At 41.0% G+C, this 26,414-nt stretch overlaps 3 protein-coding genes and 1 long non-coding RNA gene across 7 annotated transcripts in view; 1 reads left to right on the top strand and 3 right to left on the bottom strand.

Moving 5' to 3' along the window:
- Positions 1 to 1,607: 1,607 nt before the first annotated feature.
- Positions 1,608 to 4,586, bottom strand: il22ra2 (interleukin 22 receptor, alpha 2). The gene is made up of 6 exons (XM_086093416.1): positions 3,910 to 4,586; positions 3,711 to 3,825; positions 2,808 to 2,995; positions 2,339 to 2,496; positions 2,104 to 2,258; positions 1,608 to 1,835 (listed from the first exon to the last, which is right to left on the bottom strand). Exons 1-5 carry the CDS (start codon positions 3,980 to 3,982, stop codon positions 2,109 to 2,111), a joined length of 684 nt encoding a protein of 227 aa, XP_085949542.1. The 5' UTR covers positions 3,983 to 4,586; the 3' UTR covers positions 1,608 to 1,835; positions 2,104 to 2,108.
- Positions 4,587 to 6,685: 2,099 nt separating this feature from the next.
- Positions 6,686 to 15,343, bottom strand: LOC147163462 (uncharacterized). Its single transcript, XM_086093797.1, has 7 exons — positions 15,123 to 15,343; positions 11,003 to 11,129; positions 10,737 to 10,918; positions 10,415 to 10,596; positions 9,077 to 9,236; positions 8,871 to 8,986; positions 6,686 to 8,804 (listed from the first exon to the last, which is right to left on the bottom strand). The coding sequence occupies exons 1-7, from the start codon at positions 15,187 to 15,189 to the stop codon at positions 8,496 to 8,498; spliced, it is 1,143 nt and encodes a 380-aa protein (XP_085949923.1). The 5' UTR covers positions 15,190 to 15,343; the 3' UTR covers positions 6,686 to 8,495.
- Positions 15,344 to 15,522: 179 nt separating this feature from the next.
- The window catches only part of LOC147163459 (uncharacterized), a 73,408-nt gene continuing 62,516 nt past the window's right edge, over positions 15,523 to 26,414 (bottom strand). For all 4 annotated transcript variants that reach the window (XR_015096879.1, XR_015096876.1, XR_015096877.1 and 1 more), the window contains 2 exons: positions 21,434 to 21,629; positions 15,523 to 20,566 (listed from right to left, as the gene is read on the bottom strand). This is a non-coding gene — a long non-coding RNA (uncharacterized LOC147163459). The remainder of the gene's footprint in view (positions 20,567 to 21,433; positions 21,630 to 26,414) is intronic.
- On the top strand, positions 16,745 to 23,813 carry LOC147163461 (uncharacterized). The gene is made up of 2 exons (XM_086093001.1): positions 16,745 to 16,873; positions 22,484 to 23,813. The coding sequence occupies exon 2, from the start codon at positions 22,534 to 22,536 to the stop codon at positions 23,284 to 23,286; it is 753 nt and encodes a 250-aa protein (XP_085949127.1). The 5' UTR covers positions 16,745 to 16,873; positions 22,484 to 22,533; the 3' UTR covers positions 23,287 to 23,813.

The following is a 26,414-nucleotide window of genomic DNA, read 5'->3' as shown; positions in this document are numbered from 1 at the left end:
GAAACCCTAACCCTAGTTTGAAACCCTAACCCTAGTTTAAACCCCTACTTTGAAACCCTAACCCTAGTTTAAACCCCTAGTTAGAAACCCTAACCCTAGTTTAAACCCCTAGTTTGAAACCCTAACCCTAGTTCAAACCCCTAGTTTGAAACCCTAACCCTAGTTCAAACCCCTAGTTTGAAACCCTAACCCTAGTTTAAACCCCTAGTTTGAAACCCTAACCCTAGTTTAAACCCCTAGTTTGAAACCCTAACCCTAGTTTAAACCCCTAGTTTGAAACCCTAACCCTAGTTTAAACCCCTACTTTGAAACCCTAACCCTAGTTTGAAACCCTAACCCTAGTTTAAACCCCTAGTTTGAAACCCTAACCCTAGTTCAAACCCCTAGTTTGAAACCCTAACCCTAGTTCAAACCCCTAGTTTGAAACCCTAACCCTAGTTTAAACCCCTAGTTTGAAACCCTAACCCTAGTTCAAACCCCTAGTTTGAAACCCTAACCCTAGTTTAAACCCCTAGTTTGAAACCCTAACCCTAATTTAAACCCCTAGTTTGAAACCCTAACCCTAGTTTGAAACCCTAACCCTAGTTTAAACCCCTAGTTTGAAACCCTAACCCTAGTTCAAACCCCTAGTTTGAAACCCTAACCCTAGTTCAAACCCCTAGTTTGAAACCCTAACCCTAGTTCAAACCCCTAGTTTGAAACCCTAACCCTAGTTCAAACCCCTAGTTTGAAACCCTAACCCTAGTTTAAACCCCTAGTTTGAAACCCTAACCCTAGTTTAAACCCCTACTTTGAAACCCTAACCCTAGTTCAAACCCCTAGTTTGAAACCCTAACCCTAGTTTAAACCCCTAGTTTGAAACCCTAACCCTAGTTTGAAACCCTAACCCTAGTTTAAACCCCTAGTTAGAAACCCTAACCCTAATTTAAACCCCTAGTTTGAAACCCTAACCCTAGTTTGAAACCCTAACCCTAGTTTAAACCCCTAGTTTGAAACCCTAACCCTAGTTCAAACCCCTAGTTTGAAACCCTAACCCTAGTTCAAACCCCTAGTTTGAAACCCTAACCCTAGTTCAAACCCCTAGTTTGAAACCCTAACCCTAGTTTAAACCCCTAGTTTGAAACCCTAACCCTAGTTTAAACCCCTACTTTGAAACCCTAACCCTAGTTCAAACCCCTAGTTTGAAACCCTAACCCTAGTTTAAACCCCTAGTTTGAAACCCTAACCCTAGTTTGAAACCCTAACCCTAGTTTAAACCCCTAGTTAGAAACCCTAACCCTAGTTTAAACCCCTACTTTGAAACCCTAACCCTAGTTTAAACCCCTAGTTTGAAACCCTAACCCTAGTTTGAAACCCTAACCCTAGTTTAAACCCCTAGTTTGAAACCCTAACCCTAGTTTAAACCCCTACTTTGAAACCCTAACCCTAGTTTGAAACCCTAACCCTAGTTTAAACCCCTAGTTAGAAACCCTAACCCTAGTTTAAACCCCTACTTTGAAACCCTAACCCTAGTTTAAACCCCTAGTTTGAAACCCTAACCCTAGTTTTTGCGTTCTATTAAGTGTTTCTTCCTCACAATTGCAGCTGTTGTGAAAGCGCAAAAGAAATAGTTGCGTTGCGTTTATTCACATCATCAACCAAAGAAGATTTTTAATGTGACCAAAAACAAACAACAATGAGTGACGTCACGTTTGTGCGCTGATGTCACATTTCACGTAACGAGCGCGTCGACGTCCAAAAAATTAAAACAGTCGTCACTCTCGTTTCGTTGTGTCTTTCAAAAGCTTGCTGATCCTCTTGAAGGTGGCCGTGGACATCATGTGACCCAAGGAGATCTGTGCGACACACACACACACACACACACACACACACACACACACCCCCACACACACACACACCAAATTTTTACTCAGCTGCTGTACCTAATGAAGTGTCCAGTTCAGTCTATATTGATCACATGCTCTCAGACAGTTAATGAAGACTCCATTGAGTGCACATCACATGTAATTGCTTCATATTTGTGTGTGTGTGTGTGTGTGTGTGTGTGTGTGTGTGTGTGTGTGTGTGTGTGTGTGTGTGTGTGTGTGTGTGTGCGTGTGTTACCATGCTCATAGCGTGCTGATGCACTTCGCGGGTCCGCGAGCGCTTCTGTGCCCCTGCAGCTGTGCGACGCTCTGCGCCTGGAAGCAATATTTCGTCTTGCGCTTGACTTTGCTCACCACAATCTTCCCCGAGCAGCAAAGCAGCTCAAATATCTCCTGCAAAATAAAGAAATGAATAAAAAACCTTTTTTTTTTTTTTTTTTTTTTTTAAAGCTTCTTGCTTGAGACGAACGAACCTCGTCGCCCGCGTCGTCGACGACGTAGACGACGTAGACGAGGGAAGTGCGAAGGCGACTGCTTTGCATCTTCTTGGCCACCGCCTGCGGGGTTCTCACGCGGGCCACGATGCCTTGCTCGCTGGCGTTCAGCCTCAGCAGCGGCGCGCTGATTTTGGCTGCAGGGCGGAGAGAGACAGAAACAGACAGAAAGAGAGAGAGAGAGAGAGATTCAGAGAAAAATAGAGAGAGAGAGAAAGAGAGAGAAATACACTTTGGTGTCACTTCGCAACAAGGAAGTTTTATTTTTTTTATTTTTATTATTATTATTTTTTTAATAATGAGTAGACCTGCAAAAAAGTCTCACGAAACAAGAAATCTGCCATTTTGGTCTGAAGCGACCATTTTAGAATACGCTTGGTCTGATGACACAGAAGTGGTCATTCCTGATGTTTTTGAAAATTCCTAACCCCGCCCACACAGCACTCACTGTCCCAGCGGGGGCTGAACCTCGGGGAGAGGACCCACGCCGACTCGCTCGACGACGAGGATGAAGAAGACGCTCTCAGTCTGGCGTAGTACCACTCTCGGAGGTCCGACGTGACCCGGCTGAGGTCGCAGCGGCGCTCGCGGATGTCTTGGCACTCGTCCACGTCTCGCCAATCGGCGTCTCCGTAACTGACCAGCACAAAGCACACAATTATTGTGATGATGATGTCACAGTTCTCAATAGGATGGCAATCATTTCCTTCTATCTTTTGAAATGAGAATATTTGTATGCAAATTTAAATACAAAAAATATATAAAGATTAAAAGAAATAAAACATTTACATTATGTACAAATATTTTGATTAATTTTGTATGTTTCAATTCTATTTGAACAATTAAATAAAATTTGTTGTGGCTATGAATAATTTCAATAGAATTTATGTTTGTGCTCAATCAAAAAATAAATACACTGCATTAAAATTTGTAATACATTTTCTTTCATTTGACTGAGTTATGTGTGCATGCTTAATAGCTTCAACATTTTATTTTATTTTAAAATAAATTCTAATAAAAATGTATAGAATGCATTTCAATACAAAATGAAGTACATATTGTATATATATATAAACTAAAAACTATTAGAAAACAAAACATTTTGAAACGCACTTAAACGTTTGTTATCATTTTCATACACTTTGCTTAAAATAAAAATCACTCGGCACGACTACAATACTAAAAAGGTAATTGCGTAACGCGGGAATGTGATTTGGACGATCAACTCCACAAAGGGTTCTAGTAAGGAGCCTTGCGGGACACCACATGAACACTGCAGCGAAGCCTGAAGCAAAAATCTAATTCAGACTTTGTGTGAGTGCCATTTGCATAATTATGCGAGTGTCCTCACATCTTCCACTGGACGCTGTAGCGCACGTCGCTGCTGTTGGCGGGCGCCGTCCAGCGGAGGACGTTCTTAAAGTCCACCGAGTCAAACTTGACGTGTGCAGGAGGTGCCGGCGTCACTGCCGACACACCGGGAAAAAAAAAAAGGAGCCCCGACAACCATCAGAGTTGAACATGATAAGACAAACGACTTGAGCGTTTACCTGGCGCCGCGACGCAGGCGGACAGGTTGAGCAGCAGCAGCAGCAGCAAAGCTCCAATCAGCTCGCAGTTCATTTTGCCGTCGGTGTCAAATGTCAAATGGATCCCGCAGACTCCGGCATTTAACGCGCATCCACTTCCTCTTTCTTTTTTCAACTTATAGACCACGTCCTCTTACTGAAGTCCACGTGGACAATCAATACGCACTTTTCCAACAGGCCGGCACGTGCTTGCTAAGTCAATACGATGGATATAAAAAGTCTACACACCCCTGTTTAAATGCAAAGATTTTGTGATATTTAAAGAAAAGGAAAAAAATGACCATGATGATTTATTATTTTTCTTCGTTCACCATTGAAAAATCTTCTTGAGAGGGCAACTAAAAATAAACAACTGAGATGAGGTGGTTGCATAAGTATACACACCCTGTCGTGCATGCAGATGAGTTCAAAAATGAACCAATCACGGTCAATCCCAGACTCGTGTTCAATGGGAGTCAGCATACACTTGACAATTGGGATTTAATTGGGACTGCACACGTCAAGTTCAGAAGTTCTAGTAGGCTTTTTCTGACATAGGTACAAATGCCCCCAAAAGAAGTGAAAAGACAAGAAGAAAACAAAAGCTTTTCTTTCTCATGTCGTAACTTTAATGCTAAATGTTACATAATCAGCAAACACCAAAGGGAAACTATAAAGATTTTTTTGCTTTTGTTTTTCTCGTGCTTGAATGGAAAATAGAAGGGTTGTTATTATTTTATTGGCTTTGCAGGGCTTCTTCAGTCACTTTTTAAAGTTTTTATTTCTTAAAAATATTTTTGGGGAGTAAACTAAAATTGTAACATAATCAAATATGAAATTAAATATGAACTACAATCTAAAATATTTTGAAATATTTAAAGTTATAAAAATGTGCTCAGTTTAGAACGTTAATATAGACTATGCAAATTTTAAATAATACTTTTTATTAATGTTAAGTAGAATACCATTTTAAAATGCTACTTTATACTTAAATACTTTACATTTTATTAGGAAAAATAATAAAAATAAATAAAATCGTTTTGTCAGTTACGTTATACAATTATAAAAAAATAATAATATGAAAGTGTTAATTTAGAATTGACATTTAATACTGCATTTTGTTTGGAAAAATTATATGTATTTATACACAGAATATATTGAAAAAAAGAGATTTTTTTTTTTTATCACAATTTTAACATTTATCCTTCAATTTAATTACTGATTGTGCAACAAATATTTAAACCTAATGGTATTTTTGAAAAGTTGGATTTAACAAGAAAGTGTAGAGAAAAAAAAAACCACCACACGAAGTGATCTGATTTCTGAGAAATCTTGACTTGGTGAACGCACAAAGCAAATAGCGGCAACGCGTCCGATGAGTGCGAGCGCAGAATCGAGTTACAGGAAGCGTGCACTGTGCAGGCGACGTGTAAAAAGAGGAAGGCAAAGTCCCCAGCGGGCATCTGAGCAAACATGCCACGCGGCACAAAGAAACACTTTCAGTCCCACGTTTGGTTCCAGGGGAAGATTTGAAATGTCATCCGTCGTGGCACTTCTTCAGCTGCCGGCCTCACACTCAACTTTTTTTGCGTTGTTGACTTCACAACATTCAACTTGAATGTCACACTCATTTTGACAGGTTGATGGCTTTGGGAACTTTTGTGACCACAACACAGAACTGACTTCAGATCAGTCTGTAGATTATGCAGCTTCAATGGCAGCCATTGTGACTGAAGCAACCCCCTTCGCTCCCGGCTGTTTAACTGGATTTTGACTGATTTTGCAAGGCCCATAGAATATTGTGTTCTATTGCTATAAAAACATGGAACCGACCAAAAAAAAAAAAAGATTAGAGTCTCTTCTTTCATCAGAAAAGAGTACATTTCTATCGGTTTCTGTTTTGCAGCAATTAGCATTAGAATATAGCTAAGTTTCATCATTATTCACAAATCTGTGAATATCCAGAAGGGGAAAGAGCTTTTTGTGACATGGCCCTGGTTGATCTCTTATACTCTGCTGCCACCTGCTGGACGTTTTTTTGTAATAACTACCATTGCTTGAAGCAGCCTCTTCAGGTCAGAGGCTGCATCAAAACCTTCTCTATGCTCTAGCATTAAAAACAACATTAAAAACGTATAAATACGTCTTTGGGAGCACAACAATAGAACATTTTGGCGAGAAAATGAGTTAAAACAAATAAATATTTTCTGTTTACATAGTACAGGATGTAATGTTGTAAATACGAAGTATTATTACTTATTCGATGCACTTTTATAAATAAATATAATAGATTACATATATCTTTCTCATAATTTTAAATACAATTTTGAATTATTCTTATTTACATGATTTGATACTGTTTTTTTGTTACACATTATCTTACCATATTTTGTCATTTATATTTCATTTTAAAATATTTTAATTTGAATGAAGATTGTTTTGCTATGTTTTCGTTTTCTCAAGCCTGCACGAGACAAAACTGACCCGGAATGCTAAGCTAATTGCTAATTACTGTACATTGGCTTCACACAGAATGGAAAATGAATGGTGGGCGTTTGCAATTTCAAAACTACAAGCAACAGTTGACATCTTCCATCAAGATCTGTAACAGCATAATAATAAAGCCTTATAAAGCGCAATAATATGAAGTAATAATAATGAATTGTACGTACTTTTCACTTTGATAGACGGACGGAGAATTTCAATTGAATCTGTTAAAATGTGTTTTTGTTGCTCAGTTGTGACACAACACGTGAAGTCTTAGAACAACATTGAAGATTTTATTCAACATAAAAAAAAAGGTACAAGACAGGAAAGGCAGAGAGACCGTCGCCAAGCGTTCCACTCGCTTTGCCATACAATTCTACAAACATGATGAGAACATCAAAATCCACAAAGTGTCATGGTACATCTTATAAAGATGTTCAACAAGCACTTAAAAAAAAAATGAAGGCCTGATAGGCAAAAAAAAAAAAAAGTGTATTAGTAAAACAGATGAACACGTTACACACTCGCTCGCTCTCAATTACACAACAGTAGTAAAGCAGCAACTCAATGTTGCCAATTATATCGAGTTTGCCTAATAAGGCAAACGGACGGCCTACGAAAAGTCACTGTCCGTAGGCTTTCACTAACCGCAACAAAAAAAGAGGAAAGGGTTTTACGATTTGTTTTTAGAGCAATTCTCACCGTCTAAGTGCAAATGTCATCGTTAAATGGCACAACAGGGAAGTGGACGGCCGTAGCCAATAGCGTAGTAGCTAGCGAGAGTCAAGTCAGGTGTGTGTGTGTGTGATAATGCTTAAGTTAGGCGCCACACCTCAGGCCCCACAAGTGCAAAACAAATTCTTAGGTTAGCAAGAATCACAAAATCGTGGCTCGTGTTGCTGCTTTCTGTGCATCCTGGTGAGGAATCAATCAATCAATCAATCAATCAATCAATCAATCAATCAATCAGTAGTACCTTGTGACTGAATGACCAACAGGTTAAGGAGCAAGCTCAAGAGTCACGCCTGAAACATGAATCCAAAAGGTAAGCAGAGCTGCGCTGACTTGTGCTGGACGCGCAGATTATTGATTGGTCAGTGTAGTTGTTGGAACGGCGACGTGTCCACGAGCGACATACACGCAGCGCAAAATCTTTTGGGAAATTCCAGAACCATCTCGCCTCCTCGCCAATCGTTACGCACAACTCAACAACTGACCAAGATGGCGCCCAAATGCACCACACTTTTTGTAAGGCGCCACATTATTAGCAGAGGAGTCGCTAACTTTTAAATGCTGGCTCGCGGCTAGTTAAGTGCTCAACTGACAACAACAGAGCAGCCCGAAAATCAAATGAATCACATTTAAAAAACAAAACAAAACAACTAATGGGAAAGTAGTCATTTTTAAGAGGCGTGGCATAACTTAGAGGCCAAAGTTGTAAGACGAGCTTGAAATGATATTTACCTTTACGGGTTCACAGTCGGGTTTGTCATTTCTTAGTTAGCGATTGTCCGGATTGTGGCATGCGGCCTTCCTGCAGTAGTGCAAACAATTAGTAGTTGCGCTTTAAATACAAGCACGGATCATTTACGTTTCAAGCTCAAATACATTTGCATTTAAGAAGATTTTTTTTTTTTTTTAACCAAACCATTACTGTGTTTTTTTTTTCTACATTCAAACGCAGTGTTAATGTTTAAGCATGCATAACATCACAAGAGACGTACAATAACATGAGATGGTATTTGGGGTAACAAGTTTGAGACCCGATGAAATGGGGGGTGCTGTCAATATCGAACAGTCTTCTTTCATGAACGACAGCAGAAATCAACAAATCAGAAATCTTGGACACTTAAATAAATAAAAAATACTTGATTATTAAAATAGCTCACTTGTCGATGAATCGATTAATTTTTGACCGCTCTACTGGCGTCACCGTTCGGATCATCCCAACCCCCACGAATATTGCCAGCTTCTTTTTTTTGCGAGGATTCCAGCAGCGTTGAACTATTCATGCTAATAATAGATGCTATGCTAACTAAGGTGCTAATATGAAAAAGTGCGCTTTTGAAAGAGTCCAACCTTCAGTCACGATAGCCCTCAACGTCCTCGCCCTGCGACAGGCTGACGACCACGCGGCGTCTCTCGTACACGTGACTGTCCTCGCCGTCCGTGTCCTCGCCTGCGTCCATTTGCTCGCCCCCCATGTATGCCCGCCGCTCTCCCTCCTCCACGTCGCCCGTGCCGTCCCCGTCGGACGGTTGCGGCCCGTCGGACGGTTCCGACCCGCTTGATGACACGGACTCCTCCTCCACCACCATCAGCGGCGCGGACGAGTCGGACGTCGTCACGGGCGTCGTCGCGGGCGTCTCCTCAACGACTCCCTCGAAGCGCTGCGAGGCGCGCGCATAAAGAGGGTCAAAGGTCATGAAAAGGCATCAAACATGAAAAGCACGCACCAGAGACTTTGGCAGCTCGGACGAGGCTTGGGTCTTTTTCCGGCAGATCATGAGGAGGATGCCGGCTATTACGGACAGGACAAACAGTGACACCATCACAGCCGGCACAACGTGTTCTGCATCAAAACACAAAAACAAAAGCGACCACTTGATCTCCCTCAAGTCCTCTCAAGCGGCTACGACGCGATGATTCGAATGCACCCAACTGGTTCCCGGCACGGGCCGAGCGCAGTAATCCTGCGTGCCCTGAACGCTGATCCTCTCCAACTCTCCCCTGATGGCGGCGCAGTGCTCCTGCCGGCTGGCGTCCACGGCCAGCTTGCGCTCGCACACGTCCTCCGTGCAGTTCAGGTGGTGAAACTGCTCCTGCACGCGAGCAAAGCAGGTTGGAAGGAGATGTGGCCACTGGGGGGCGCCAGATACTCACAACAATTACGACGGGGAGAATTTCTTTTCTAAGTAATACTGATGCAAGTTCAATATAACAACCATGGCAATCATTAAATGTCAGAAAATATTTTAGGTGAAAAAAATTGAGGAAAAAAAGTTTTTAATGTTATGAGTGACTTTTTTTTGGGGGGGGGGGGGGAATCTTATGAGAATAAAGTCTCATAAATTCAAAGTTTAACAGTGGGAGAAAACTAAAAAGTATCATTTTATCAAAAGATTTATATTGTGCTGCAATTTCCTTCAGATACCACAAGATGGCGGAAAACGTTAATCGAAATAAAGCTCAACTGGCTTCAATTGTTCCTTGGCACCAAGATGCCAAAGTGATAAATAATCGTGTTGCTTTGACTTGAGCACAACAAACGCAAATGTGTGCGTTTTCCAGCAAATAACAGGAAACATGCTGAAAAAAATAATTTAAACAATTTAAAAAAAAAAAAAATGCAAATAGTTGAAGTATTAGTATTAGTATTAGCTATTTTCATTTAGGGGTGTTCTCACTTTTGCTACCAGGGGTTTAGCTAGTAATGCTGAATTTTGAGATATTTTGAGCGGACAATCAATTTACACTGTTATACAATTGGCTACTTTTTTTATTGTGTCTGGATCATTTCAGTGTTGTCCCATGAAAATAAAAAAATATTAATAAATATCTGTAGAAATGTGAAAGGTTAACTCATTCACTGCCAGAAATTCTTTAAAAAAAAAGATTATTAAAAATTAGGTTCGACAGGCGATTACAATTTTTAAATCGCATGACTTCACTAATTAACTCACGATGAACCACAAATTTTATGTCTGTTCTAAACGTACAATTAAAAAAATCTAGGTTTTCATACTCTTGTTAACGAGTGTGGAAAAAAAGTTAAACTAATAAAAATAGTTCAAATGAATTGTTGACGTTTATAGCCGTCAATGGCAGTGAATGAGTTAAGATCACAAGCAAATGAAGAATTTGTAATGACTTCCTTGAAGAGATACCTTTTTTTTTCTTCCTTTTTTAAATGATAAATATACGGGAGTTATTTATTAGTCAGACTTTGAATCTATGCCTCTGGGACCGCCCAGTTTGCCCCCCCCCCCTGAAGCGCTACCTTGTCGATGATGACGTCATACTTGAAGATGGGCAGCGGCTTGTCGAGCCGCTCGTGTCGTCGCTTGCGCTTGCCTGCGGAGCGAAGTCCATGCCGGTACGCGAGCCACGGATGCTGGAAGCGGATCAGGACGAAGTGATCGTCCTCTCTCAACATGGTCACCTGCGGGAGGTCCAAAGCACCTGAACAGACGCAGGAAGCGCTTCTTTTTGCTTTCGTCTCGGCTGCGCTCGCTACGGTGACGACGGCAGGCGTGATCGTCACCCGCCGCTCTTTTTGCTGACACGAAAACCATAACAAGGAGACGTTTTTATGATCTCACATTTGCGAGTGGCAGGCGAGTCCATGTAGTAGCTGAAGGAAATGCCATCGGCGGGTTGGCCCTCCGACTCCTCGTCCCCGAGGACGGCCGTCACTTGCAGGAAGTAGTCCTCCCTCTGGTTGGACAGGAAGGACACATCCGTCCCCAGGTCGGGCGGGTCCACCCACAGCGGACGCATGTCACTGCGGAAAAGCCAGCGCAACATTTTACAGGACGCTGAAAAGGCAAACGTCTTTTTCCGACTCAAAAGGACGGACGACACGAACCCCTGAGAGTCGGACAGCTTGCCGATGTCCACCCGGAAGCGCAGTCCCGGCGGCGGGGCGTCGTAGCTCCACTCAATCTTGTTGACCAGGTTGCCGCAGTGCAGAATCACATCCCTTGGGGGCGCCACTGAGGACATTTAAGACACATTCCTCTTGACTCGGGCAACTCGGCAAAAGCGTTGCCGGCACGTCATGTCGCATATCAAGCAAAACATTTGTCTGCGTTACTTTAAACTTGGGCCGTCAAAATGGGTGACGAATTTGCGCCACTTTTTTTTTTTTTACGCACGATTAATGACCCCCCCCCCCTTATTTGGAAAGTCTGTACTGGTGGGAATTCTTGTCGCAACGCAGCAGATGCCCAAAATTTCTAAATGTTTTACAATTTAAATAATGTGCAGAATTTCATGTTAAAGATGAGATAGCTCTTAATATGAAAAGAAAAATGCACGGAGCTGTCACCAATGTCTTATGAACACAATTATGCCATCTAGTGGCAAAAAACTGACCTCAACACCAATCAATATCACACTTTTTTTTTTTTACAGTATAGTACACCTTTATCATTTTAGTTCAATTTGATGAATTATTATAAAATGACTGTATCAATGACTAAAATATGCCGCCATATTTCTATTAGTTTAACATTGTTTTCTACTTTTGTTAAAAAAAAAACAATTTTGCTGCACATTCTATTGTACATTTAGAACAGATCTAAAATTTGCGATTAATCGCAAGTTAACCATTGAAGTCATGTGATGAATTACAATAAAAAAAATTGAATCGCCTGACACTAAAAACAATATCCGATTATTGTACATAAATGTTTTGGTTTTATAGGTTAGGATAAAATAAAGGCAAATAAACCATGAATGAATGTGAAAGAAAGTTTATTTATCTAATCGACTTCCAGAATTGTTAATCATTTATCATTCTTAAACACGTTGAAGTCTATTAAATGTTCACTCGTACGTCAACTCCACAAAATTCTAGAACTCAAAAAAGTGTGCCGTAAAGCCGCAAATCACATTACAGCATTAATTCACATCCATGTTTCGTGAAACAATATGTAAACGTACTAAACGTATCTAGACACCATATGAATAAATAAAATCGACATATAAACAATAAAGCCAACACACTAACCAAAATGAAACCTTTTTTTTTTTCTTTCTTTTCTTCCCAAATTGCAACCTTTGCAATCATGATACTTTACAAACTGACTTTAATTCACCATCAGACCAAAAAAGTGAGTGAAGCTTGGGTCCTAATCGCCATTTCTCTTTCTACCTTTTTACACCGAACGCAACAAAGCGAGGATTTGTGCTTGCAAACGGCGACAAAGATAATTGGGATATTTACAGGGTGTCGTTTCTTTTTTTTTTTGAAACACACCAACACCGCCATGTCCCATTAACAAAACAAGGCGAGCGATTTCATGTTGTGTACATGACGAGGCAAGTCCCCGGGCGGGCACAGACCGCATTGATGCGGTTAGCGCGGCAAGAAGCTGTTCCACCGCAGCGCTCAATTTCACTTCCTGTGACACCGCCGGCGGCGTGCGAGACGTCAGTGATGTGGCTTCACTTTGTCGCGACGAGGCGGCGTCTACTTCTGAAACAGGAAGAGGAATGCGCTCCATGGACAGCGGGCTGAGGGTCGACGGTGGGAACGAGACACTTCCCAAAAAAGAAAGCAGCCTCCCTTTTTCCCAGTTTTCCTCGGAAAGCCCCAGATGACAATTCACTGAGCGTGCTGAACTTTAGGGGAATTTGAATTGATAGCAAAAGTGTTCTTACAATTTGTTATTGGTCCGCAACAGCCACCAATAGTTGAGGCCGGGTTTACTGTAATACAAAGTACATTTATCTCAGCGTAAGACGACACTCACATTCCTTCTTTTAGTAACATTCTTTGGAGTCCTACAAATAACTCACAATGGCACATTCTTTTGTTTTATTCGACTGCTTGGTTCATGCTCAATTTGTCATCAATTGTTTGCTGTAAAATGGGGGGAGTTAAATGATGTCTTAGGTAAAAGCGTCCGTCACAAAGGGGTGTGCCCCAAAAAATCGATTCTCATAAGAATCGCGATTCTCATTTAGTACGATTCAGAATCGATTTTAAATGTCCCAAAATGGATGTAAATAACTTTTTATTTTATTTTATAATGTCTTGCCTTTGTCTGTGTGTGCCTTTATTTGGAGCACTGTTCATGTAGTACCCGATTTGGCCACTGAGGGGGAGTGCGGTTCCACGCGGTCTAATACACTGTTAAGTTGTAGCCACATTAGAGAGTAGAAGGAAAAAGTCACGATAAAGTTACTCCAATAAAAGTTGTTTTTTTTTTGCAGTGGGGAGCCGTTCTTTTGAGTGATAAAAGATGCGAGTAGCTAATTAGCGTTAGCGAGTCAGACTGGAGTTGATCATTACAATTCCTTGCACATCTATAGATTGAAGCAAAAATCATTGTCAATCAAATCATCTTGGGGGGGGGAAAAATCGCTCTCAATCGAAAATCGATTCTGAATCGAATCACAGGCCCAAAAATCGGAATCGAATCGTGAGACATTCAAAGATTCCCACCCCTACAAAGCATTATTAGCCAACCCTCGTCAGTGTAAAAAAAAAAAAGGCTGAGAGGTCTCAAGGAGAACGAGTTCTCTCACAGACTTGAAAAAAGGAGCTTTGGGATTCAAAGCAGAAAAACATTTGAGTCCAGAATATTCAAATATTAAATATTGACTGCTTTTGTCTTTGCAATTGTTTTCATGTTCATCTTCAGATCTTTGAATTTTAGCCACCAAAAGACGAAACAAAGCTGAACCCTTGATTTGTTTGATCAGCGCCTGTGGAAAGCAGAATGAGGTCATAATTCTTCTCAATGTTGCAAGCTTTCAACTGTATTTCGTCCGGATGGTAAGACTGAATGTTGACCGAACTCAGGAACAGCGACGCTGCATTTGAAAAGGCGCAATTTGCTTCCATCAGCCATGATGCTTTCAGTTACACCCTAAAGCATCTACTCGGCTAATACAAATTCAGCGTATGTGTAATTGATATCCAATTAATTGCTCGTATTGTATTGAGCAGCTCAAACCTGTTCCTGTGTTGTAGTCGGTCCCGCTTCCTGTCACATGGTTATGGTTACACTTGTCACAATCCACTGGTCTGCGGTGGAGTAACGTGGTGACAAACTCTTGTCCCCGGGAGGTGAGCCTCTTCTCAATAACGCTCCTTTCCAGTGTGGTTCTTTTGCGTTTGCCATATTGTGCTGAGCAGCCAGGACATAAATGTCCATACCACATTCCCATGGTGCATAAAGTTCCATTTCCTGTTATGTCAATTCGCAATTGCCAGCACCCTTCCGTGGTGGCAGCAAGACAGAACAAAAAACGAAAACAAAACGATATTGTGTTGAGCAGGCAAAAAAAGTGCTACGGCAGCTACAACACAATAAGTTCCATTTGCTGTTTAAGATGATCATCACACTTTAAAATCATATTTTGCAGCAGGGTGCGAGTTTGGATGAAGACAGATTTGCGGTGTTGCATCTGTATTGTGAATTTGAATGTCTTGGTTGAGTAACACTGAAAACCACAAAGGGGAAGTGAAGTGTTTAAACTCAAGGTCCACCAATGTGACACAGGAAAACACCGGACGAATTACCATTATTACCATTATTGCGCTGGCTGTTTAGAATGGCACGTCATTATTATTAATTGTCTACAAGGATCAAATTGTGCACAAAGGACGAGCCATTAACCATTTATAGTTGCAGCGTGGTAGTAATTATAACGTTAAGTTGATCGGTAATGCAATTTATGACACTTAATGACATTTTCAGAACGAAAATGCGCCAACGCCCACAAACTGATTCACTGACGCACAATTTCAATAAAATTAACTCTACTGTTGTTATTAAATGACTACACACGAACGTTATTTACAGTAGCTAACCCATTTCCAATTAGACATATCCGGCTGATGTTAACCAGGAATTAGTCGTGTCCCAGAATTCCCATTTATTAATGACCTGTATAGTCACAGGTACGCACCCCATTCGGAGAATTAGTCGCGTTCCAAACAATCGCAATGACAAGTTAGCTAAATGATTTACCGTGAGCCGATGCGATTCCCAGAATGAAGAAAATGACGAGAAGAGGGTTCAAACACGTCCACGCCATGACAGGTTTGTCGCCAACCACCTGAGATCCAATGAAGACGTCTGTGCTATCGAAGCTAAAGCTAAAGCTAACAACAATCAAGTCATGGAAGTGCTGCACGCACACAACAGCCACGTCGGATCCGCCTTGTTGCGCACCGTCCGCGTGACGTCATCAAGTGGCGACTTGTGTGTGTGTGTGTGTGTGGGTGTGGGTGTTTTTTAATAAACAAAAATAACTCATAAATAAGCAGCGTACAGAATAAACATAGTCAGTAATAAAACGACTTTATTACAATGTTGACCATTCATTACAAATTAATCGTTTGCTGTCAAAGAAATTCGAGACGTCGTCAAACCAACTCAACCTACATTTATTGCATTAGTTATTTAAGATTTTTAAATAACTTTATAATTGAGAAATACAATTTGAATAGGAAATATTTATTGTTGTTGTAAATTGTAACATGATCATGTCATGGAGACTTTTAACAAAAATACACACTTATTATAAATGTACAATATCAATTTTATATTGGCCTACCCAGTACTATAACATTGTGATTATTAAGTGGTTGTTCTAACAATATATAAAAATAATTACCTGTACATTTAAAAAAAATCAAAAATAATTGCGATTTTTATTATTACTGTTAGTACACTAATAACAAAAAATAATTTAATCACCTGTGTATTTAAATAGAATGTACTAGCTTGTTGCTGTCATTGTTTAGCATATAGAATCATGAGAATATGTAGGCTTAATCATTGCAATTAAATAGCCAATTATTAAGTCTCATTACATTACAAAAACACAATATTGAAAGAAACTTAAAATTAGGGTTTTGATTTTTAGACACTTGATTTTTTTTAAAAATAATAATTTAAAGTATAACTAAACGTTACAACTAAAATACAACATGCAGTGCAGCGTATTCACATTGTCATGCAGATACATAGAGATAGTGAATATTTACATATGGCTCTCAACATTTACAATTCATGTTTTTTATGCGCCATATTTTATTCTATTTTGCTTCACCCTGTGTGCTGCCAGGTTAGCATTACACATGAGGATCAGTTCTCAATCGCTCACCTGGACCACTCAAGATGAAGAAAATAAATAAAGAAAAAAGAAAAAAAATCTGTGCTTGAAGCAAATGGCTGTCACACCAGATAATGTCTAGTTTTGTGAACCACCACCAGCCACTCAATACAGTCAAAGCGCACACAAGTGGCCCTTTATTGTGGGCAGCCTAAAGGCATGCATGTGCAATATTCACGCTTGTATAATCATCATCTTGATGTGTCACACCTATGAGGCGGAAAAGTGCTCACTCACCAAAGATTTTTGACAGATTTGTGACCAATATTGGAGTGCATTATCCATAAATCTTTTGAGTTCAACTCGTGAAAAACAGGAGCAAAAACAAACAAACAAATGTGTTGCGTATCAGGACGAGCAAACTTTTCATATCACTATAAAAGCAATCAAATCCTTGCAGGACGATGCATTCACACCGATCCCAAAAAGTGCAAGAAGTACATCTGGGTGTGCCTAATGAATTGGTGAGCGCAGCAGCAGCGCATACTCCAGCTTCCTTTTGCGGGAAACTTCCCACATCCTGACGTCAAGCCAACATGTGATCTTTTCTTCCCCTGTGCTGCCTCGCACCCCGACGCAGTCACACAGCAGCTCTTCGGCGGTGAGTTTACACGCGACAATGTAAATACTACTACATAAGAATTTTTAAAGTAGCTTGCTTTAAGTGTGTGCGCGGAAGGAGAAGCAACTGTGATACTGTGTGTGTACTTGCCACTGCATTCCTCTATGTGTTATGTAATATTCTTATGCCGATAGACTCGTCACATTGAAACAATTCAGCTGCTGTGGATGCTGGCTTCACTTTTTGTCTCTTTCATTCCAGTAAACATACAGTAGACTTTACATAACACCCGCTGCTCAGACCCGTTAACGGGATTCTGGAGCAGCATGGGCTTTGCAGAGGCAAAATCCAGATGCAAGTCTTGTATCTGGTCTTGTGGCCAGAGAGGCGGCAGAAAAATCAAAATGGTAAACATGTTCCGCGTGTGAGCTCTCATTGACGTAAACAGATGCCGTGTTGATGTCGAATCTCCTCAAATATGAAGAATCACCTCCTGTGTGCATTCGCTCATGCCTGTGGAAGTGTGATGTGATCCTGCACAGTAAGGGTGGACAACCTGATGTGGGACCGCCATTGCCATTCTAGAAAGCTCAGAGGAATATTTAGTTTCATTCCTTTTTAAAATTCCTGCTAAACACGGAAAATATTAGGTTTTGACATGAAAACATGAATATAAGATGAGATTTAAAACTCTTAAACCACTTTAAATATATCTATCTATCTATCTATATATATATATATATGAGAGACCACACACGTCGAAGTAAAAAATTGGCAAGTGTGCTTACTGTTCTGATTCTGAGTGGTGTACTCAAAATGACTAACAGCACACGAAACAAAAATGATACTTGGCGTGCCAAAGTACCAAGACTGACCTGCGAGAGGCAGCGTAGTGCCACAGGACATCCAGACTACCAGAAGATACAGAGAAGAAGAAAGTAGTAGAAAAAGCTAAGTGACTTGGTTCAACTTGATGTCACTGTTGACCACACAAAATGATTTTCGATGGTAAATATTAAACATGTTTACCACGTACGATTGTCAGTCCTGATAACAGATAATGTAGCATCCTCGGTTGAAATAAAAGTGGTCTCTCCAACTGATGGCTCATAACATTTATTAAAGCTTCCTTTGTGTGAACACACTGGAAGAGCTAAAATACAATAATAAAAATAAAATGCCATTAATAACTCAAACGGTATGTTTGGTGTATCCTTTTAACTTATTTAAGCCATAATACTATAAATGAATTGCCTTAAATTATTACGCTTTACTGCCTTCCGTTAACAATCTCCTTGAATGCAATTGACATTGTACATCTTTTTTTTTTTCCTTGCCCTTTGCCTTTGTAAATACCTTAAAACAAAAATAAACCATATAGAAATATAGATTCATAGTAAACAATACAAAATCTTGAGCAATAGCGTTGCTAAATATTTACCAAGGTGCGTTAGCACACTCTAGTGGATGAAAACGGTAACGTGTTACTTTGCAGTAAATCACACAATCAACGTGAAATATAGCAGCATTAGTTAAACAATAAACATGAGTAATACGAACCTCGTTCCTTTCTCAACCATGTGCTAAACAATTGTTCAGTGAATTACTTAAACAACTTTCTCTGGACTTGGAAGACAACGCAACAAAAGGCGGTACGTTGGTTACTTACGTCACTTCCTACCGGTTTGTGCGAGCTTTTCCTGTATCCTTCAAAATAAAGCATCAACTATATTATCATAGCACAATAAAACAAAGCAATTCTGCAATACAAAAATAATAGCAGGATCATTTACAGATAGCCGATAGGTGTGAGCGTTTGTTTTCACTGTTTAAAGGAAACATTTGCATTGCGTTGCATTGAGGGAAGTATCAGAAAATACCCGGATGTTGAGAATTGTCAATACTCTCCATTGATTAACCTACGCTCGGTGTCACTTTTTGAATTTTTCGAGAGATGCAACCGACATGAAAACCCGAGAGCAAGCAATTGTGACGCTGAGAGAAGATCCAAACAAAAATACAGTGCCGCCATTTTGAATGTTACAACCATGCTCACCACATTCATGTTTGCATGTCAAGCTCAGCTGCCAAAATAAAAGAATTGGCCTCGCTGTTCCAATGTTTTTGCAGGGGAGTGTAGATTTACAGATATAAAAAGACACCACTGCGCTGCTGGATTTCGTTTACAACCACACAAACTGTATTTAGACGGCAACATGTTGCAGGCTGTATAATTTGTTTCATCGTGAGCGATGGCAACAAGCAACGTCAACATCGACAACCATAACATCAGCCGAGTCCCAAAAAAGCGCTTTAAAGTCCAAGGGAAGACACGTTCCGCAGACGACAGAATGTTAAGTGTAAAGAGGACACGGGGAAGTGGATTTTCGAGAAGACATCGTGTTCTGGTTCGAGTTCATTTAAAGCCAAAGATGGAATGCAGCGGTCAAGTGTGCCTGCGCGCTTTTGCCAAAATGGATGCGGCAAAGCAGCCAAAGCAGGAAATTTAATCTTTTTTTTACAAAGACTCTGAACTGGAGTTCCCCCCAGAACGCAGTCTAGAGCCAGCTGTAATTATCCTTAACGTCTACTGGTTCAATGTGGGGTGACAAGCAGAAGAGTACTTGCTACTACAGTGTACACTCTAGAAAACGAAATGTAAACAAAACAGTATTCGCTGTTAATCCACAAACCTTGTGGAAATATTGCTTAAAAACGCCATAAAAATAAACCAAAAGGAAAATTTTGTACAAGTACAACCTGTGATTCAAATGAATATACAGTAACTCATCTATGCCAGATATTTTTTTTTATTATTTCAAGAAAAAAAAACTGAATTACAAAATTAAGTAAATAAAAGGTTTTCTACTAACTATGGTGTTTTTGCCACTCTGCAATTGCTAACCCCAACTCCATTTAAAAAAAATTATGCACTAAAAACTCCCATTTGACAAAAAAAAAAGTTGTCAAAATTCTGCATTTTTGCCACAAAACTGTTTTTTTTAACAAATATGTATATTGCACTAAAAACAATAGTTAGGGATGTGTCATGCAAAATCACACAACTAATCTATTTTTAATAATATATATTTTAAATGCAACAAATAAATGAGCTTGCAGTTTTCAAAATGATATATTTTTGCAACAAAATATATATGTATGTATATTAGTATATTGCTGTAAAACACCATAGCATGCAAATTCTTTATATAATCTTTACTCTAAAACATAAAACAAGTTTTCCGCACAAGTCAACATATTTTAGTTACTTTTTTGTACAAAACCCAATTATGTGTGTGATGTGTATATAATTTGCCAAAAGTCTCACATTTTGCCTTAAATCTAAAAATGTTCTGGCATATTTTTATATAAAAAGTTATTCAAAGAATAAAATGCTTAAAAAAAATGTAGACACCACCAAAATTGTCCACCATGCTGCAGTTAAAATGAAATATTTGATAACAAAAGTGTAAATCATTTTTTGGGAATGAACTCGGACTAAACGTTATTGCGAACGGCCTCGCCACACTTTTTCGTGCTGAGAAGCAAATTGCAGCATCCGAATATTTCACATTTTGATGAGGTCAGCAGGTGTTGACGCACGTTTTTCTGCCTGCCGTCTGCTCGGAGCCGAGACGGCGTACAGTCAGTGGCGGAGGGCCTGATTGAGTCCAGATGTCTCCGGATCGGCTCAGTCGTTGGCAACCAATGACCGAGGGACGCGCTCATGTGCTAAGAATCCACGAGACAAAACCCGAATTAGTGGAAAACACATGCGCTATATAGTTACAATGTCAGTCAAAACATTAGGAACGCTCGCACTCAGGCTCATCACAAATTGAGGAGAATTGTTTTTTTTTTTGTCTTCTTCAAATCAGCCTGACTGAGGTCATGGCAAAGTAATTTATTGGATTTGTTCGTAGATGGAAACCTTGACACATCACACACAAAAACAGGCGGACGCACGTGCTACCATTTGAGTAGTAGTTGATCACGACCTCTTTTTTAGAATGCACTCGGGGGGGGGGGTATATATATAGGGTTGAAAAGTACTTTAAAAAAATGGGAATCCAAATTCAAAAGCAGCAACCTGCCTCCATTAAACTTAAATGGTTTGCTACTGTTCCTGCACGGGATTTTTTTTTTTCAAAATGGAATGTTTTTTTTGGGTTGATCTCTTATACTCTGCTGCCACCTGCTGGCCGTTTTTTTGTAATAACCTGCATTGCTTTAGCGACCTCCTCTGGTCAGAGGCTGCATCAAAGCCGTCTGTATGCTCTCGCATAAAACAAAACAAAATAAAAAAACACATATAAATACGTCTTTGGGAGCATGGCAATATTTAAAATAGAACGTTTTTATACATTTTTGGCAGTAAATGAGTTAAAAGTATTTGCAATATTATGTGCCTCTTGTCAAAGCAGGGCAATTTGATTAATATTGCGTTGGTGGAATACGAAATGGTCCATATCAGGGTGCGACCTTTTAGCGCCCTCCGCCGCCAACTGAAATTGACGTCAAAGTGTCACATTGTGGACGTCACATGACCAAAACAGGTGAGCCGTGACATTTGCATAGCGAGCCCGAGGGCACACTTACCTCATTTTCAGTAAACAGGACAAAATGGCCGCCCCCTGAGATGAATGAAGCCGTGCGGATTAATCGGCATCGTGAGTCAGAACAGCGTGCTTGCTCTGGTCCAACTGATCCGTCCCGACTTTCGTGTATTTCATGACTCCTTCCACGCGAACATCTTTTCATGTTCACCGCATACTTGCTGCAGCTGTTCTTGTCACTGCGAACGCAATTCAAAGCTTAGTCATACACTTTCATTTTTTCCAACTTCTTGTGCCATCTGTTGTCATTAATTTGAGACATGGTAGAAAATCTTGCTTTCAACAAAAGTTGCTACCAGGAGAAGTGAGGACATGACATCGCACACGGGAGTGGATCTTCCATTTTTTGTAAAAAGTTGTAACAAATAAGAATACGTAAGTAGCAAAATATTATAATTAAAAATAGTTGTCCAGTTGAGTGGACTGGTCGCCATGACTGGACGGGACGTGAGCAGACTGGTCGCCCTGACTAGACAGGAGGTGAGTAGACTGGTCGCCATGATTGGACAGAATGTGAGTAGACTGGTCATCCAGTTGAGTGGGCTGGTCGCCGTGACTGGACGAGACGTGAGCAGACTGGTCGCCATGACTGGACTGGACGTGGATAGACTGGTCATCCAGTTGAGTGGACTGGTCGTCATGACTGGACAGGACGTGAATTGACTGGTCGCCATGACTGGACAGGACGTGAGTGGACTGGTCGCCATGACTGGACAGGACGTGAATGGACTGGTCACCATGACAGGACTGGACGTGAATAGACTGGTCATCCAGTTGAGTGGACTGGTCGTCATGACTAGATGGGACGTGAGTAGACTGGTCGCCATGACTGGACAGGACAGGACATGAGTGGACTAGTCGCCATGACTGGACAGGACGTGAATGGACTGGTCGCCATGACTGGACAGGACGTGAGTGGACTGGTCGCCATGACTGGAACGAGCGTGACGTGAAAGAATCTGATTTGCCTTGACTTGCAGTGTTAATAACATTCTTCCCTGTGGTGACATTTTGTTTCCTCATCTTGTCTCAGGCAACGCGAGTACCGGTCAAGATGGTCGCCGAACGCCGTCCCCATTAGCGATGGCCTCCCTGGGCCTTCCGGCGCCCCTCCTGTGCATCCTGCTGTGGGTGTCGGTGGCGCCCCAGCGCTCGGACATGCACCTGGCGTACGTGACGCACGACAGCTTCTTCTACTACTCGTGCAGCCAGGAGCCGCCCGCGTGCAGCGAGGCGTCACTGGACGCCTGCTGCTGCAGGGACATCACGCTGCCGACCCTGCGGCGCCCCGCGGCGGCGCCCTACTCCTCGCCCGTGTTCCACATGCGGCGCCTGACCGTGTGGTACACGTCGCCCTGGAACACCGCCCGCCTGCTCAACAACTCGGCGGTGCTCCACCTCACCCTGATGGACTGCGGCGCCGGCGGGCGCGAGGAGAGTGGCGCGCCCCCTTTAGAGGGACACTTTGCGGTGCAGCACCTGGAGCGGCTGAGCGTCATGGATTTCCCGCACGTGCCCCAAACAAAGATGGAGTCCGAGAGCGACAACGACCTCCATTTTGACGGCGACAGGTGGCGGTGGCGGGCCGCGGCGCAGGTGCAGGACATCTTCCTGGGCCGGGAGTTGGGGGCGGCGTTCCACGAGCAGGCCCGGCTGGGCGTCATCCACGGTTCGGTGCTGCGGGGCGGAGGCGCCGGCGTCAAGGTGTACACGGTGCAGACGCATATCGACAGCGATGGCACCATGCCCTTCCCTGACCTGCAACTGCCCAAACTGCCGGAAACTTCCATCATATATGTCAGCTTCGTGTACAGGAGGGAAAAGCATGAGGAATAAACAGTGGGGCCCCACCGATTAATCGGACAATTTTAAAATCAGCTAAATTTGTCCGATTTTTTTCCACCTGTTATTTTTACACAATTACCCATAAGACAAAAATAATATTCAAAAAGCCCCCCCCCCCAAAAAAAAATATGTGTTTGATTTTTGCAAAATTTTCTCTGTTTTAATGTTAAAAGACTAAGTAAGATTGTGAAATATATTGCATTAATATTGTACAAATTAACGGACCAAAAAAGTAATTCCATTGATTAGGTTTATATATTTTTAAAAATTAATTGGCCAGTCAATCAGTTACCAGAATTTTATTCTGCTAAATATCAGAACTGGCATCAACCTAAAAAAATGAAAAAATAAAAATCAATATTGGTCGCCTTTAAGAGGCGGGGCCTGCTGGAGAGGGGTGTGATGTCAGTCTCGTATGTGCGTGAGCTGTGGCTGACAGCAGCTCGTGGATGATTGTGTGCTCATCATGTTTATGTATTTTACTGTTCTTTTGACGGTCAATAAATTGCTGAAAAGTGCATTGGCACCTGACTGTGGCTTTCCTTTCCCACATATGAGGGTATATGAGAGTAAGCATACCGTATTATCGTAGCAGCAGATAAAAACAAATGCACTGCTACACTAGCGTATATGTGTCCCCCCTAGTTACAATTTCACTGATTATTATACCATTATTGTACAAATAAACAAGTAAAATAAAATATATAACAATGTTTTTGTTTTAATAATTTATAAGATGAAGTCAAAAATTGCTTTTTTTAAATTAAAATAAAGTATTTTACATGAACTTGTTTAAAAAGCAGAAGTTATTTTCAAAACTTTTTTTCTACAAATAGCCTTTTGAGTCAGTAACCAACAACAAGCACCAGGTGGCGGCAGATACACGTGAGGTTTCAAGCAAGCCCGAACACAACAAAAGTGCAGCACGTGTCACTAGTGGCGAGCAAGTGTGCCTCACAGTGCTCAGGTTGAGGGTTCGGATCTCGGCTTTCATTTCCGTTAGCGTGTTCTCGCCGGCTTCCTCCCACCTTCCCTAATCGCGCATGTCAGCTTGATTGAGGACAAAAAATTGTTTTTGAAACACATTTTTATTCTATGGTTTTTGACTTTGAGTCAGCACAAAAGACTAAGCATTGTTTTAAAGTTTTATGGTGTTTACTGTGTAATTTGTTTTAACTGTATGTATAGTAAGACAAATTTTAACTCAATCTTTGCACGTTATAAGTGCTTTATGAATAAAGTTGAGTAAAGCTCGAAATAACTTTTTTTTTTTTTTTGCTGATCAATGACTTCATTTGAGGAGCAACTTTCTAATTTTGAGGAGCCAAATGGTTTTTATTCAACAATTTTACTTGTTTTGTCCTGAAACATTTTCAGTGGGGGGATTTTAAACACAAATTAAAAGGTCAGTTTAAAATGAGCATTTCTGAACTCTTTCTATGGTCTTTTGGCAAAACAAACAACAAGTAAAAATCTACTGTAATCTTGACATGAGTTGTGAAAACCTCAAAAATCAAAACTCAGAACTCTATTGTGAAAACAGACAAATAACATTACAGCAGTGATATTTAAAAAATGTGATCCAATGTTATTTTGCCACTGTTAGCTGTGTAGCATAGTGTTGAAGACACTTATTATATTGCTTGCTATTTTGCAGATCAAAGTTCTCCACAAGCATCATTTTGGTATTCCACGATAAAATGGTGTGTAGTAGGCGAGTTTAGCAATTAGCATGCCAGCCCTTCCTGAAAAATGTTCAGAAGAGTAGCTTATTCGCTGCCACAGAGTTGATGATTACTGATTTCGAAGCGACCCCGCAACGTGTTAAGTTAAAATAGTAGCCAGCCAAAGCTCACTGCTAGCCAGCTAGCTAGCGAGCTGGTGCGGCGTAGTTTTGCTATTCAACGTGTTTTGATGAGGCGCAAAATGCTAATTTAGCGTCGCAAACAGCGATGTGAAACTCCTCATTCTGAGCCTTGATTGACCGGCAACCAGTCTGCTTCTTCTTTTTTTTTTTTCCAGCGAGTGTGTAATTTTCAAGACGACACACCTGCTGCGCGACCACATTAGCATAACAAACGCGCTAAACGCGAATGTTCGCTCGATGCCGCCCGTTGATGCCGCACCTGACAGGTGAAAGGAACGCACAGTTGCGCGCGTGCGCGCGTGCGCGTACGCGACACAACCGCAAGTTGACTTTATTGACGCTCATTACGGGCCCGGCTGTAAACGGGCCCCAGATTTGCCCGTCTCGCGCCCACTAAAACATGTTTATCATCAGACGTTATTGTTCGGCCGCCTCCTTGCGGGCGACGCGGCCATGTTGCTCTTTTGAAAAGGGCAAATCAGCCATAATTCAGTTTATAAACGGCGGCGGGGTGGCGAGGAGGAGGGGAGAGAAATGCCTGCATGAATATTCACGAGGGCCTCAACTGCCGCGGCCGGTGATTCATTAGGCATATGTAAATATCACTCACTTTAATTGCCCTGAAACCGACTCAACATAATGTTACCATTAGCAAATTATTACTTATTTGCGATACTAAACGCTGCGCAGAGACCAAACCATTGCAATTACAATGACTTTTACTGTGTGTGTAACGCGTACATCTCACCTTTACATTGGAGGACATTTGTATTTGCGGGGACATTTTTGGCCAGATAAAATGCTAGCATAAAGATGCTAGCATGAGCTCATATTCCCCATTAAACTACCCTGTGTTAGTTTATGTGTGCGTTCTTGTTTTTCTATCAATATACACACACGTGACAGTCCATCTTTACTGAGGAGATGTTTCAGATTTTCTTTTAAATGAATGAAAAAATGCAAATGGAGCCCAGTTAACATAATTGTAGGCTATCTGTGTGTGTGTATACATTTTTTCTTTCAATATTTCAATATTTGTGGGTAAAATCCTTTACGCTCTACCCTAAGTGAAGGGATATTTGTCAATAAAAATGCTAATGTGTGTGTTACTGTCTTTTCCTTTCATGAGAAAAATGTTAACGTGAGTGTGTTCTTGGTTTTATATCAATGTTTTTATGTTGTCAATTATGTTCAACTTTTAACATTCTGCCTTTATAGTGGGGACATTTGTCTGGCTAAAATGCTACTATGT

The sequence above is a fragment of the Leptonotus elevatus genome, chromosome 13 (genome assembly GCF_054856555.1).
Source record: "Leptonotus elevatus isolate MCC_2025b chromosome 13, RoL_Lele_1.0, whole genome shotgun sequence".
NCBI classification, from domain to species: Eukaryota; Metazoa; Chordata; class Actinopteri; order Syngnathiformes; family Syngnathidae; genus Leptonotus; species Leptonotus elevatus.
The sequence above is the reverse complement of the archived record's forward strand: the minus strand, read 5'-3'. Positions and strand labels throughout refer to the sequence as shown.

Coding starts and splice junctions, on each gene's coding strand:
- LOC147163461 (XM_086093001.1), top strand. CDS start 22,534: ATGGCCTCCCTGGGCCTTCCGGCGCCCCTCCTGTGCATCCTGCTGTGG.
- LOC147163462 (XM_086093797.1), bottom strand. CDS start 15,189: ATGGCGTGGACGTGTTTGAACCCTCTTCTCGTCATTTTCTTCATTCTG. Junction 10,919..11,002: donor AAGCTGTCCGACTCTCAGGG/GTTCGTGTCGTC, acceptor GCTTTTCCGCAG/TGACATGCGTCCGCTGTGGG. Junction 8,987..9,076: donor TCGGCCCGTGCCGGGAACCA/GTTGGGTGCATT, acceptor GTTTTGATGCAG/AACACGTTGTGCCGGCTGTG.
- il22ra2 (XM_086093416.1), bottom strand. CDS start 3,982: ATGAACTGCGAGCTGATTGGAGCTTTGCTGCTGCTGCTGCTGCTCAAC. Junction 2,996..3,710: donor TACAGCGTCCAGTGGAAGAT/GTGAGGACACTC, acceptor TGTGCTGGTCAG/TTACGGAGACGCCGATTGGC. Junction 2,259..2,338: donor TCGACGACGCGGGCGACGAG/GTTCGTTCGTCT, acceptor TTTATTTTGCAG/GAGATATTTGAGCTGCTTTG.